At 52.3% G+C, this 14,939-nt stretch overlaps 2 protein-coding genes across 2 annotated transcripts; one reads left to right on the forward strand and one right to left on the reverse strand.

The window, feature by feature from the left end:
* Positions 1 to 460: 460 nt before the first annotated feature.
* On the forward strand, positions 461 to 925 carry MIND_01381500 (Acyl-CoA dehydrogenase, mitochondrial; the record flags this gene model as incomplete). The annotated part of the gene is made up of 4 exons (XM_037370233.1): positions 461 to 511; positions 572 to 736; positions 792 to 803; positions 851 to 925. The coding sequence occupies 4 exons, from the start codon at positions 461 to 463 to the stop codon at positions 923 to 925; spliced, it is 303 nt and encodes a 100-aa protein (XP_037213234.1).
* A 5,353-nt stretch (positions 926 to 6,278) lies between these two features.
* Positions 6,279 to 6,983, reverse strand: MIND_01381600 (uncharacterized protein; the record flags this gene model as incomplete). The annotated part of the gene is made up of 2 exons (XM_037370234.1): positions 6,279 to 6,303; positions 6,514 to 6,983. The coding sequence occupies 2 exons, from the start codon at positions 6,981 to 6,983 to the stop codon at positions 6,279 to 6,281; spliced, it is 495 nt and encodes a 164-aa protein (XP_037213235.1).
* Between the last annotated feature and the right edge of the window lie 7,956 nt (positions 6,984 to 14,939).

Below are 14,939 nucleotides of genomic sequence, written 5' to 3' on the forward strand. Positions count from 1 at the left end.
TTTCCCGTAGTCTTATTCACGCTTTGGATCCTCCCCTGCTAGGCTTTCGTCGGAGTCTCCAGGGTTGCCCTTACAATCAACCAGGAGAGCCGGGATCGTGACAGTAGGCATGAAAGCGGCAATGTGTGGCAGAGAGTCTTCGTTCACTTCTGCCATCATCGCTACCGTGACGGAAGAGCTTGTCAAAGTCGACCCCTCTATCTCTGTCCTCTGCGACGTCCACAACACACTGGTCAACACGATATTCCGGAGATACGCGAACAAAAGAGCAGCAAGACAAATGGCTACCACAGCTCGCTGAATCCAAGGCGCGTTACATTGGGGGTCTTTGGTCATGGCCTCTAACTCGGTTATTGCAGCTCGGCTCGTTCTGCCTCTCTGAACCAGCCTCCGGGTCAGACGTGTTTGCTCTTCAGACACGTGCCAAGAAAGACGGCGACTCGTAATAAACGGCTCCAAGATGCGGATAACAAACTCGTACGAAGCTGAAATATTTCTTATATTCGCCAATGTGAGCTTGCTTCAATCTATTGCTGCATAGCTCACCTAATTCAGATTGACCCGAGTAAAGGATACAAGGGGATCACCTGTTTCGTCACAACCAAGGACATGGGCATCCAAATCTCCAAGAAAGAGCAGAAACTTCGGCATCCGCGCGTCTTCCACTTGCACACTCAACTTTGACGACCTCAAAATACCCGCTGAGAACGCAACGGGTGAGCGGACAGGCGATCGAGTGATTGGGCAGGGTCGGCTTCACGCGGGAAACGGGGATCGAGAAGTACTGACAGGACTCGAAGATTGTGAGTGGTTGCTTTACTGGGTTTACCATTGACTTAGATTGGGACAGGGCGCGATATACGAGGGGACGTCGAATATCCAGCTGCAAACGATTGCCAAGTTTGTTCAGAAGGAGTATTCGTAATTTATCGTTATGGCTATTCGTTGGTGTACAAAAAGACAACGAAGCTTTTGTTCACCTTGAACGAACACAGTCAATTTAAATTAGAGGGAATCCAGGAGGTAAAGGAAAGCATAATGGCATCGTACATTATATGAGGCAAGTAGGGGTACTCGAAGAAAAGAAGGTTTCGATCAAGAGCTAGTGGACTGTAGTGGGGTACTAGTAAAGGCGCGCGCGAAACGTTGAAGTCTCTCGACTAGTCCCTTCTTTTCACTCTCCAGCTCAGCTACCTCGTCTTGCCGCGCCTGTTGCTCCTCTGCTAGCCTACGCTCTGCCTCTTCTCGTGCCCGTCTCTCCTCGCCAAGTTTGCGCTCTGCATCTTGTTGTTTGCGCTCTGCCTCTTCTCGTGCCCGCCCGCTCCTTGCTAAGTTCGTGTTCTGCCTCTGCTAGCTCCAGCATCGCCTGGTCCCTGAAAATCTTGATGTTTTCGCGAATTTTTGCCCGAACCGCATCCCTCCTGATTTCGAAAGTCTTCACGATGGTGTCTGTCAGGGGAACCTCCCTTTCGGCCCCTCGGAGACGCCTCCGATTCCGGTCCGACTCCGGTTCCGTCTCCGGTCCGGCCCTCCATCTCGCCCGCACAATCACCGATCCGTCAACGCCCTCCCAACGGTCGCCCTGGGACCTTGCCTGCGACGCCGCCCAAGCCTTCTGTGCCCAACAGCGGCAGCTACGGACAAGCAGTATATAGTCAGCTCCCTAGCAGGCAGACCCTTAGAGTTTCTTCTCTTTGGATCCTCCCCTGCTAGGTCAGCTTCATTTGTATTTGCTTACCAATGTTCACGCTTTGGATCCTCCCCTGCTAGGACCTTGATCTCAGGCCTCCGGGGTTGCCCTTACAGCAGAAGAAACTCTCTACGGGATCAACCGGACAAGATTGCTAGGTTCGGCGCTGACTCAGGCTCGGAATACGAGTCCGTTCCGCCCTCGTCACTGCCCCTACCACTTGTCCCCTCCTCCTCTGTCACTCCTGTCATCCCCGCACCTGTCATGCCTTTCGGAGCTACTCCCGACGCTGACACTCGGCTGGATGCACTCGAGGCAAAAATCGACCGCCTAACTGAGGCCCTTACTCTTCTCACCACCCAGGCTTCCGCTGCCGCTGCCGCCGCTAATACTGCTGGCGGACCCCAAACAACACCACCCCCGGAGACGTCGATTCCGACTCCGACTCCCAGCTCATTCACTCAGATTTGCTAGCAAAATCTGGGCTACTGGTGAAGGGTGTTACTCACAAAACCTGGGCAACTGCCCAAGGGTCACAAATGTCACACTTTTTGAAAATTCATTTTATTCATATTTGGGTGTTAGATCATGGTAGTGATGGTGGAATTGATGCCATCAAGATAAAGTGATCAATGTGGAACGATTTTTGATTGACATCAGTACTTTTGATGGCTGTGTCAAGATACATCAATTTTGGCCCAATTAGGATGTATACCTTTGCCCTGGCTTACAAAGCCACCCAGATGTTTATACGGGTCTTCGGCCTGAAAAAATAGTGATTTGCCTTTCCATATCTGGTAATAGCTTAGTCATAGCTATCAAACTCATCGAGATATTCACATTTGATTGGATGTCACATTTCTTGTCACAGCACTCAGTCGTGACTGGGGTGACCTTCCCCAGGTTTTGCTAGTAACACCCTTCACCAGTAGCCCAGGTTTTGCTAGCAAAACCGAGTGCCTATCCTGCGACTCCGGTTCAGGGCGATTCCGAGGCCCTCTTTGGCGACATCAACCTCGCCTCAAAATTGGTCTTGCGACCAAACCCTCCGTTCACCTTCAACGGCGATCGGAAACGCGGCCGCGCGTTTCTCTATGCGGTCCGCACCTACGCCCGCCTTGCCCCTGAGGCCTTTGTGGTCAATGGAGAGGCGAGCGAGGAAAAGGCCGTCCGCTATGCCATGTCGTTTATGGCAGAGGGACCCGCTCAGCAATGGGCGGAGCGCCACGGAAGCAAAGCCCCGTTTCCGTTTCCGTCCTGGGGCTCGTTCGTTTCTGAGTTCCGACTCCGGTTCGTCGAGGAGAATGAGCAAGATCATGCTCTCTCCAAACTGGAGACTTCCGCCTATCACATGGGCATAAAGGATGTCTACCAGTACACCGACGACTTCGAGGACCTGATGGACCTCGCCGGATTCGACGACGCGTTGGTCAAGGTGACCAAGTTCCGCCACGGACTTGACCCCCTGATCAACAACGGAATCACGTCCTCGAACGACCCCCCGGACCTCTGGGACTACCTTAGCTGGCGCACCCGGGCCTTCCGTCAATACGAGGCCCTGGTCCGGGCCAAGCTGATCAAGTCAACCGCCCCCAAGATGCCTGGCGGTTTGATTCGGACTCCGTTTCCGGTCAACCGCATCCCGGCTCCGGCCCCTTTCCGCCCGGTGGCTCCGGTCGTGCCACCCGCGGCCCGCGCCCCCGCTCCGGTGCCTCCAGCTCCCGTCCCCATGGAGTTGGATCGCACTAGGGCTCGGGGTGCCCCTCGTCGCGCCTGCTTCAGGTGCGGCGACCCAAACCATCTCGCCCGGGATTGCCCCCTCCCCGGCGGACGTCCGCTCGATGGACATCCTCGACGAGGTGATCCAACAACTCGGTGACGAGATGTTAGCGGAGTTGATCGCCCGCTGATGAGCCTGTAAATGGAGCACATCTAGAAACTGATCAAACAGAGCAAATATTATGATTTGAATGCTCTAAATACTTGAGAACATTCCAAAGTTATAGCAGAATTATATGAGTCTGATAGGTCTAGAGACCTAGATGAACCCAGAAATGCTAAGAATACCAGCTCTGGACCGCTCTAGCAGCACAGCCACAGAACTCCGGCCTAGACCTGAACCAGAACCATTGGTTATGGGAATAGAACATTCCAATATAGAAGATTGATTGTCCAGAATATTCTAGAATGCACAGCCACAATGACTCGAACTGAGTCATACTGACTCCAACTGAGTCATAGTGCTTCTTTTGTCACATCATTGGTTTAATTGTCACATTACATAATTAATTTCTGAGTAGTATATAAGGAGCTCGATTGTAGTAGATGGGAGGAACAAATCCCACCCCACTTATTACCATATTTGGCAAGTAAGCAAGGCAGCTAGGTCACAAGTGTGACAACCAGGTAACCAGGTAGCAAGGTAGTAGTCAAGTTAGGTTAAGTGCAAGGACAAGGAAGCAAGGGATCTTGTTTATAGTAAGAAACAAGTGGCTAGGAAGCAAGTTTGTTTGCATATTTGAGTTAGTATCTTGTGTCAAGAACAGATACATATTCTTGTTCATTTTGTGAAGCACTTTAGAGGTTGAGCTTAATTGTTCCTTCTTCTGTGTTTCATAACAACAGTACAAAGTGATCTGTAGAAAGTTCTCAATAAGCAGATTCTATTGCTATATTTGGATATTCTGAGTCAGTTAGTTGTTTCCTGCAACTCGAACCCCCGAACACACACACATACACAAACAAATAGTGGATTAGTAGATTAATAGGGTTGAGGTCTTGATTGAACTCCTCTATTAGTTCACTTTCCCCGTGTATTATATTGGAGCCCACCGCGAGGGGGTTCATTCAGAAATCCAATTGCATAATTCAAAAAGAATCTTGCACACTTTCCACCAGATCAAAAACCTAAGTGTAAGCTTAGATATACCCAAGTAGTGAGAAGACAACACTACTTACCAATTATTTGACAAGGACAAAGAAACTTGATCAAATTTTACTTTCTCTTCAATTCAGTTTTTCTTTCTTCATTTTAATCCCCTACCCAGAATTGCTGGTCAATTATGTCATTCTTGGTTCCTTTTCAAGTTCCAAATGTTTTGGATGAAGATCGTCCCAGACTCAAAACTGATGGTCCTGATGATTTGGATGATTACATTTATCAAATAAATAGAATTATCCAATGTGCTCCCATAGTCAATGAGCAGGACAAGAAGGAGTGCTTAACCTGTTATGTTCCACCTGTCAAACAATTCAGTTGGAGGGACCTTGACAGCTACCAGCCTCCTCACAGTTATAGTGAATTTGTTGATGAAGTGAAGGCTATATACAACCAGCCCAAAATTCATTTGAATAATTTTGAAGATACTCTTAGGTCATTCATTACAATGCCTAGAATCTCTCAAGTAGAATGTGGAAAGCTTCATATTCACAATATCAGATGTGCAAAGCTTGCAGAAGTAATACCAGACTCACAGAAATCAATCCATATGATGTTCTGTAACTTGTATGTTTCTACATTGACACACTATTTTGCATGGGCAATCAGAAATATTATTTCCAAAATTTCTGATTCCTTGATGAATATGGAAGTCATTATAGAGCCTCTGTCAATCGACAATGGCTCTATCACATTACAAGATTTACTTGGTATTGCAGAAAAGTTCTCTATAGGCAAGAATAGGACTGAAATTGCTGAGTACTATATTGAGGCTAAGAAAGCTGAATTAGAGTTGACATATGGTACTTCACCAATTAAGTTTTCTGCAATGTTTCAGTCTGGTCAAGCTGTACAGTCTGAACATATCAATAAATCCGTCAACAAATTTACAGACAAAAGCCCTGCAAGAAAGTCATACAGTACTGCAGATAAGTCTAGATGCTATTACTGTGATCACACAGGTCACTTTGCCAGGGAGTGCCCTCAGAAAATGAAGCATATTCGTGATTCATGGATCAAATTGGATCACAGAGGAAAACTTCAGCTTGGTGATGGCAAGCGTCTCCCATCAGGAAATGAACCACTGGCCTGGAGAGTTCAAGTCTATTATAATAAGACTTTTCAATGAACTCAACCATTATGTCTAATCTGGAATTTAATTTATAAATTTTGAAGATATGGTGGAGCAGGCCTCTACAAATTATGAGATTTAAGTTATGCATTCCGTTTACCTATGTTACCCATTTTCTCAACATGACAGTCATGATATACAATATTGTATGACTGGATTATAGCCTAGAGCTCTGAACTCGGGCCTGTCAACTAAAAAGGAACAGTTGAAGACCTAGGGTCACTGCTCTTTAATATGTACTATCATATATCAAGGTTGTCAAGGCTCAGATAATTCAACTTGATCAAGTTGAATCAGTCATGACTCCAACTTGGATAAACTGCGCATTCCGGGATGGGAACTGCACAGTTTGAGTAGCGGATTTGAACAATAATGGTACATTAAACTGGATTATGTAATGGTATACAGGTGGGGAGCTGAGCACAACGGAGGAGAAAGCCCACATATATATAGGCCAGCGGCGGCGGCTGACTAAGGCCACAAATAGCGGTGCTGCTTCCGCAGCGAGTCACCAAGAGTCATAGGGGAAGGGCCTGGATCTGCCTAGAAGTTACCGTGAGAGATAGCCGGAATGACGGACCGGGGTTCGAAAAGGGACCACGTTCGTGTCGAGATCGCGAGCGATCCCGAACACACAGCGCGGGATTCGACGTTGCGCAGTTGCACGAGGCAGGCGCCACGACACGAGAGGTACAGGGTGCGAAAGCAAAGGAGACCGACTAGATTCATAAAGAACTGAAAAGGAGCACTCACCCGAGAGTATCTCGCTGGTCCCTCCGCATGGAACCCCATACCAGTGCTTCACCCTGTCCAACACGATAATCCCGGACCTGGGAAACACTCCAATGTGTTTCCGTCAGCATCCCGCCGTCGAAGAAACGCGAAACGGAGCGCGAGACGCGAAAGAAGCACCAGCGTCGAGCGATGACGCGTCGCCGACACAGCCCCGCGGAAGTCGCGAGATAGACTGAAAGGCTGGAAGCCAGCGTTGCCCAGGGCTTGATGAAGTCGTCCAGGTTGTCTAGATTGCGAACGCGAGGGTGTTGGACCGGAGAGGAGCTGACTGAAGCAGCGTAGATGGTGGTTAAGGTAGCGCGTGAGAACGGTGATCGGGAACGGACCGATTCCGACCGAAGATCCCGACCGCCGAAATGGACCGAAATCGCCGACCGCCAGATAAGATTTTCGAGAGCTGCTAAATGCGATTGAGGACAAACAAACATGAGAGGTCTATGATCGGCAACTGATTATGACCGATAAGAACAATCTTATTAGGATAAGACTCCGTTATAAGAGGATATCAATGATATATGCTGCAGAAGTGCAAGACCAAAGCAGAACAGCTTCGGACAAAGACCGATTGATGTAAATAACATATCATCGCGCAGGATAACTACAAAAAAGGTGATATGGGATGGAATACTGCTGGGAATATTCAGAAAAATTAGATGGCAAGCCATAAAATTGTGGAAAATTCTGGGAAATATATAGTGATAATCCCAATATTGTTAGACAACCACAGTAGTGTTCAGCAAAATAATGACTAGGTGTCAGACATAAGTGGTGGATAATTAAATTCACTAGACTTCTGAAAGTAACCTTGGAATGTTCATCCATGGTATTACTGAAAAATGTAATTCCATGTCCAGTGAAAAATGTAGCTGGGTTTTGATGAAAAATGTAGTCAAATACAAGTATGATCAGTTGACCGAGGACGGTCAATATTTATGAAAAAGGGAGATGATGAGCCTGTAAATGGAGCACATCTAGAAACTGATCAAACAGAGCAAATATTATGATTTGAATGCTCTAAATACTTGAGAACATTCCAAAGTTATAGCAGAATTATATGAGTCTGATAGGTCTAGAGACCTAGATGAACCCAGAAATGCTAAGAATACCAGCTCTGGACCGCTCTAGCAGCACAGCCACAGAACTCCGGCCTAGACCTGAACCAGAACCATTGGTTATGGGAATAGAACATTCCAATATAGAAGATTGATTGTCCAGAATATTCTAGAATGCACAGCCACAATGACTCGAACTGAGTCATACTGACTCCAACTGAGTCATAGTGCTTCTTTTGTCACATCATTGGTTTAATTGTCACATTACATAATTAATTTCTGAGTAGTATATAAGGAGCTCGATTGTAGTAGATGGGAGGAACAAATCCCACCCCACTTATTACCATATTTGGCAAGTAAGCAAGGCAGCTAGGTCACAAGTGTGACAACCAGGTAACCAGGTAGCAAGGTAGTAGTCAAGTTAGGTTAAGTGCAAGGACAAGGAAGCAAGGGATCTTGTTTATAGTAAGAAACAAGTGGCTAGGAAGCAAGTTTGTTTGCATATTTGAGTTAGTATCTTGTGTCAAGAACAGATACATATTCTTGTTCATTTTGTGAAGCACTTTAGAGGTTGAGCTTAATTGTTCCTTCTTCTGTGTTTCATAACAACAGTACAAAGTGATCTGTAGAAAGTTCTCAATAAGCAGATTCTATTGCTATATTTGGATATTCTGAGTCAGTTAGTTGTTTCCTGCAACTCGAACCCCCGAACACACACACATACACAAACAAATAGTGGATTAGTAGATTAATAGGGTTGAGGTCTTGATTGAACTCCTCTATTAGTTCACTTTCCCCGTGTATTACCGCTACTCGGACACAGCCGCGTTGCCGGAAACGGCTGCGGAGTCGATGGCCGGAGAGGATTTTGTCCCCCGCGACGAGTGACTGGTGTGCCCTCGTTCGCGTCCATAAATCGTTTCGCTTGTTTGTATGACGAATCAATTCCTTTGCCCTACAACGAGCCTGAAACGAAAGACATACCCTCCCCGCCCCGTTTCGACTCCGTCTCCGACTCCGCCCGCGACTCCGGTCATCGTCCTCCGCCGCCTCACTGCCTGGGAAAAGAAATTGCCCAAGCAGTACACCGTCGCTGCCTCCCCTGGAGTGAACTCCCTCCACCTCCCGTTGGAGCTAGAGTCCACCACCAGTGCGTTGAAGCTCTCCCTTTCTGGGCTTGTTGACTGTGGTGCCACCTCCGACTTCATTGACACGAACTACGTCGCTCGGAATGGCATTCCGGTCCGCACCCTGGCGCAACCGATTCCGGTCTTCAACGTTGATGGCACTCCGAATGATGCTGGCTCCATCAACCAGATTGCGGACTTGGTCTTACGCTACAAAGGCCATTCCGAGCGTGTTCAACTCGCCGTCACCCATCTCGGTAAACAAGACCTCATCCTGGGGTACTCCTGGCTGCGGAAGCATAACCCAGAGATCGATTGGGAAACCAAGGAGGTCAAGATGACGGTGCCCTCGCGGCTGCTCCACTTGCCGCGAGGAGGAACACGTTGAACGGACTGAGCTACGGCGACTCCGGCTGCTCCAGAAGCGACTCCGCTCCGGCCCATTCCCCTCGGTCTGCGCCATGGACCTTTCTGGGTCTGATGACGGAGACGATTCCGTCTCTGGTGACGACTCCGGCCTGCCTGATCTGATGCCGGACTCCGACGACGACGATGACGATGGTCAGCTTGAAGATGGTGACCGCATCTTCTACACCTCGTTCCGCCCCTCGGAGGAGATACGCGCTGGCAGTACTGTCTCGCAACGCCTGGCCGAAGCCTTCGCCAGGAACTCCGCCCCTCCGCCCTCCGACATCCTGGACTGGGCTAAGGAGTTCCAGGACGTCTTCAACAAGGAGTCTTTTGACACGCTCCCGGAACGGAGAACCTGGGACCACGCCATCGAACTCGTCCCCGACGCTAAGCCGACCAACTGCAAGGTGTACCCCATCTCGCCCCTTGAGCAACGCGAGCTCGACGCGTTCATCGAGGAAGGGCTGTCAACGGGCCGGATTCGCCCCTCCAAGTCTCCGATGGCGTCTCCGGTCTTCTTTGTCAAAAAGAAGGATGGCGGACTCCGTTTTGTCCAGGACTATCGGGCCCTCAACGCGATGACCGTCAAAAACCGGTACCCCCTTCCGCTGATCAACGACCTCATCAACCGGCTCAAAGGCGCTCGCTACTTCACCAAACTCGATGTTCGTTGGGGCTTCAACAACGACCGGATCAAGGAAGGTGACGAGTGGGAGGCAGCTTTCCGGACTAACCGAGGCCTGTTCGAGCCCTTGGTGATGTATTTCGGCCTGACAAACTCTCCCGCGACGTTCCAAACGATGATGAATGACATTTCCCAGGACCTCATCCTTTCCGGAGACGTCATGATCTACCTGGACGACATTCTGATCGCCCATTCCGACCTCCGGAAACACCGACAGATCGTCCAGGAGGTCTTACGCCGACTCCGGGAGCATAAGTTGTACCTCCGAGCGGAGAAGTGCGACTTCGAAAAATCGTCAATCGAATACCTCGGAGTCATCATCTCCCACAACCACGTCGAAATGGACCCCGTCAAGGTCGCAGGCGTCTCCGCTTGGCCGACTCCGGAAAACAAGAAGGACATTCAGCAGTTCCTTGGGTTCGCTAATTTCTACCGCAGGTTCATTCGGGACTTCTCGGCCCTCGCGCGTCCTCTCTTTGCGCTCACCAAGAAGGACCAGCAATGGACTTGGGGCGATGCGGAGGCCTCCGCGTTCCAAGCGATCAAGGACGCGGTCACCTCGGAACCGGTCCTGGCGATTCCGGACGACGCACGGCCTTTCCGACTCGAGGCGGACAGCTCTGATTATGCGACGGGGCCGGTTCTTTCACAATCCGCCCCGGACGGGAAGTGGCACCCTGTAGCATTCTATTCCAAAAGCTTAAATGATGTCCAGCGCAACTACGAAATCCACGACAAGGAGATGCTCGCGATCATCCGCGCACTCGAGGAGTATAGACACTTCCTTGAGGGCGCTGCGCACCCTGTCGAGATTTGGACTGACCATAAGAATTTGGAGTACTTCAGGAAGACGCAGCACCTCAACCGGAGACAGGCCCGCTGGTCCCTCTACCTCTCCCGGTTAGACTTCACGCTGCACCACAAGCCCGGCCGCGACATGGGCCGACCTGACGCCCTCTCTCGGAGACCCGACCACGGAGTCGATTCCGACAACTCTGACGTCTGTAAGGGCAACCCCGGAGGCCTGAGATCAAGGTCCTAGCAGGGGAGGATCCAAAGCGTGAACATTGGTAAGCGAATACAAATGAAGCTGACCTAGCAGGGGAGGATCCAAAGAGAAGAAACTCTAAGGGTCCGCCTGCTAGGTAGCTGACTATATACTGCTTGTCCGTAGCTGCCGCTGTCGGGCACAGAAGGCTTTGGGCGGCGTCGCAGGCGAGGTCCCAGGGCGACCGTCGGGAGGGCGTTGACGGATCGGTGATTGTGCGGGCGAGATGGAGGGCCGGACCGGAGACGGAACCGGAGTCGGACCGGAATCGGAGGCGTCTCCGAGGGGCCGAAAGGGAGGTTCCCCTGACATCACCCCCCTTTGAATGCGGCGTCCCGACGCATAGACCGGAACGGAATCGAGTCGAAGGTCGCAGAGGCGATGTGTCGTGGCTTGCCAGGGTACTTACGATAGAACTCCGCAATTTTCTCCGGGCGAAGACGCGGTCGAAGCGGACCCATTGGTCGTGCGATGCGTCGTAGCCTTTCCATCTGACGAAGTAGTTCAGCCGTTTATACCTCACCCTTGCGTCCAGGATTTCCTCTACTTCCCCTCCCGGAACTCCGTCCTCGAGGTCCGGAGGGGGCTGGTCGTAGCCAGGGCGTCCGTCGAAGGGGTCGTCCTGGGCGAGCTCGAGCTTGACGACGGGGAAGACCGGGTGGAGCTTCGAGTAGCGCGGAGGGAGGTCGAGCTTGTAGGCACCTTTGCTGATCTCCGCGACTATCTTGAACGGTCCGAGGCGGCGATGGGAGAACTTTTCCGAGGGGCGAGTCGTCCTGATGTCAGAGGCATCCAGCCAAACACGGTCGCCAACCTTAAACTCCGGAGACGGAGTCCGTCTCCGGTCGTAGTAGCGCTTGTACTCCTCTTTGGCCTTAGTGAGCGGCCTTGGCTTCAGCAACACCGGTGGCAATCCGGTCACGGAACTCGTTCACTGACTCCATGGCGGAACGGACTCCGGGTTCGAAGCCCATGCGGGAGCCGTCCCGTGTCCGTCATGAAGGGGACCTGCTGCGTGGAGGAGTGAACATGGTTGTTGTAGGCGAACTCCGCGGCCGGAATCAGCTCATCCCAGTCGTCCTGCTGGTAGTTGGTGAAGATCCGCAAGTACTGCTCCAGCTCCTGGTTGACGCGCTCTGTCTGACCGTCTGTCTGCGGGTGGTATGCGGTGGACGTGGCGGGCTTGATGCCGATTAGACGCCAAAGTTCTCGGGTGAAGTCCGCGATGAACTGCGAGCCGCGGTCGGAGACGTACTTCTTCGGAGTCCCATGGTGCCGCCAGACATTCCGGTAGTAGAGGCGGGCTGCCCCTACTGCATCGACCGTCGTATGACACTCCGAGAAGTGGGCGCGCTTTCCGAGGGTGTCAACGACGACCATAATCGCGTCGTACCCATGGGCTTCGGGAAGCTCTACGATGAAGTCGACGGAGACGGTATGCCAGCGTTCCGGGGGCGTTTCCGTGGGGTGCAGCTCTCCGTGGGGCAGTCTCCGGAGTGCCTTGGTGCGACAGCACAAGTCACAGGTCGCGACATACCGGCCGATATGGCGAGACATCTGAGGCCACCAGTAGTTCCGGGAGACCAACTCCAGGGTCTTGAAACGACCTGCATGTCCGGCGACTCGGGTGTCATGGCAGAGCTCGATGATGCGTCTCCGGAGGTCCTTGTCCTTTGGTACGACGATCTTTCCTCGGAAATGGAGAAGACCGCCGGAGACGGCCCATTCGTCAGAACGTGAGGAGCGGGGGCCTCGAGCTTGACCTTGAACCTTAAGAAGTTGCCGGGCCGCTAGTGCGACGGGCTCCTCCAGGTCAGGCTCACCGGAGAGGGCATCACGGATGTCGCGGAGGAGTTCAGAGCCGGGACCGGAAACGGAAACGCCCTCGAGTGCGCGGACGTGGAAGAGTTCAGGCCGCAGAAGGACGACATCGGAGTTGTCGGAATCGACTCCGTGGTCGGGTCTCCGGGGAGAGGCGTCAGGCCGACCCATATCGCGGCCAGGCTTGTGGTGCAGCGTGAAGTCGAACCGGGAGAGGTACAGAGACCACCGGGCCTGTCTCCGGTTGAGGTGCTGCGTCTTCCTGAAGTACTCCAAGTTCTTATGGTCAGTCCAAATCTCGACAGGTGCGCGGCGCCCTCGAGGAAGTGTCTATACTCCTCGAGTGCGCGGATGATCGCAAGCATCTCCTTGTCGTGGATTTCGTAGTTGCGCTGGACATCATTTAAGCTTTTGGAATAGAATGCTACAGGGTGCCACTTCCCGTCCGGGGCGGATTGTGAAAGAACCGCCCCCCGCATAATCAGAGCTGTCCGCCTCGAGTCGGAAAGGCCGTGCGTCGTCCGGAATCGCCAGGACCGGTTCCGAGGTGACCGCGTCCTTGATCGCTTGGAACGCGGAGGCCTCCGCGTCGCCCCAAGTCCATTGCTGGTCCTTCTTGGTGAGCACGAAAAGAGGGCGCGCAAGGGCCGAGAAGTCCCGAATGAACCTGCGGTAGAAGTTAGCGAACCCAAGGAACTGCTGAATGTCCTTCTTGTTTTCCGGAGTCGGCCAAGCGGAGACGCCTGCGACCTTGACGGGGTCCATTTCGACGTGGTTGTGGGAGATGATGACTCCGAGGTATTCGATTGACGATTTTTCGAAGTCGCACTTCTCCGCTCGGAGGTACAACTTGTGCTCCCGGAGTCGCCGTAAGACCTCCTGGACAATCTGCCGGTGTTTCCGGAGGTCGGAATGGGCGATCAGGATGTCGTCAAGGTAGATCATGACGTCTCCGGAGAGGATGAGATCCTGGAAAATGTCATTCATCATCGTTTGGAACGTTGGGAGAGTTTGTCAGGCCGAAATACATCACCAAGGGCTCGAACAGGCCTCGGTTAGTCCGGAAAGCCGCTTTCCACTCGTCACCTTCCTTGATCCGGACGTTGTTGAAGCCCCAACGGACGCCGAGTTTGGTGAAGTAACGAGCGCCTTTGAGCCGGTTGATGAGGTCGTTGATCAGCGGAAGGGGGTACCGGTTTTTGACAGTCATCGCGTTGAGAGCACGGTAGTCCTGGACGAAGCGGAGTCCGCCGTCCTTCTTCTTGACGAAGAAGACCGGAGACGCCATCGGAGACTTGGAGGGGCGAATCCGGCCCGTCGAAAGCCCTTCCTCGATGAACGCGTCGAGCTCGCGTTGCTCGAGGGGCGAGATGGGGTACACCTTGCAGTTGGTGGGCTTAGCGTCGGGGACAAGCTCAATGGCGTGGTCCCAGGCTCTCCGCTCCGGTAGCGTGTCGAAGGACTCCTTGTTGAAGACGTCCTGGAACTCCTTAGCCCAGTCCGGGATCTCGGAGGGCGGTGGAGCGGAGTTCTTGGCGAAGGCTTCGGCCAGACGCTGTGAGACGGTGCTACCTGCGCGTATCTCCTCTGAGGGACGGAACGAGGTATAGAAGATGCGGTCACCATCTTCGAGCTGGTCATCTTCGTCATCCGAGTCCGAGTCCGGCGTCAGATCAGGCAGGTCGGAATCGAGACCGGAATCGGAATCGTCTCCGTCCTCAGGGCCAGAGAGGTCCATAGTGCAAACCGAGGGGAACGGGCCGGAGCGGAGACGCTTCTGAAGCGACCGGAGTCGCCGCAGCTCGGTCCGTTCGACGCGCTCTTCCTCACGGCAGGTCGAGCAATTGCGGGGGGCACCGTGTCATCTTGACCTCCTTGGTTTCCCAATTGATCTCTGGGTTATGTTTCCGCAACCAGGAATACCCCAGGATGAGGTCTTGCTTGCCAAGATGGGTGACGGCCAGTTGAACTCGTTCGGCATGGCCCTTGTAGCGCAGGACCAAGTCCGCGATCTGTTTGATGGAGCCAGCGTCATTGGGGGTGCCATCGACATTGAAAACCGGAATCGGCTGATCGAGGATGCGGACCGGAATGCCATTCCGAGCAACATAGTTCGTGTCAATGAAGTCGGAGGTGGCACCACAGTCGACAAGCCCAGAGAGTGAGAGCTTCAGCGCTGGTGGTGGACTCAAGCTCCAACGGGAGGTGGAGGGAGTTCGCCCCGGGGGCAGCGGCAACGG

Source organism: Mycena indigotica (genome assembly GCF_014461135.1).
Source record: "Mycena indigotica strain 171206Taipei chromosome Unknown Mind.scaff0017, whole genome shotgun sequence".
NCBI lineage: Eukaryota > Fungi > Basidiomycota > Agaricomycetes > Agaricales > Mycenaceae > Mycena > Mycena indigotica.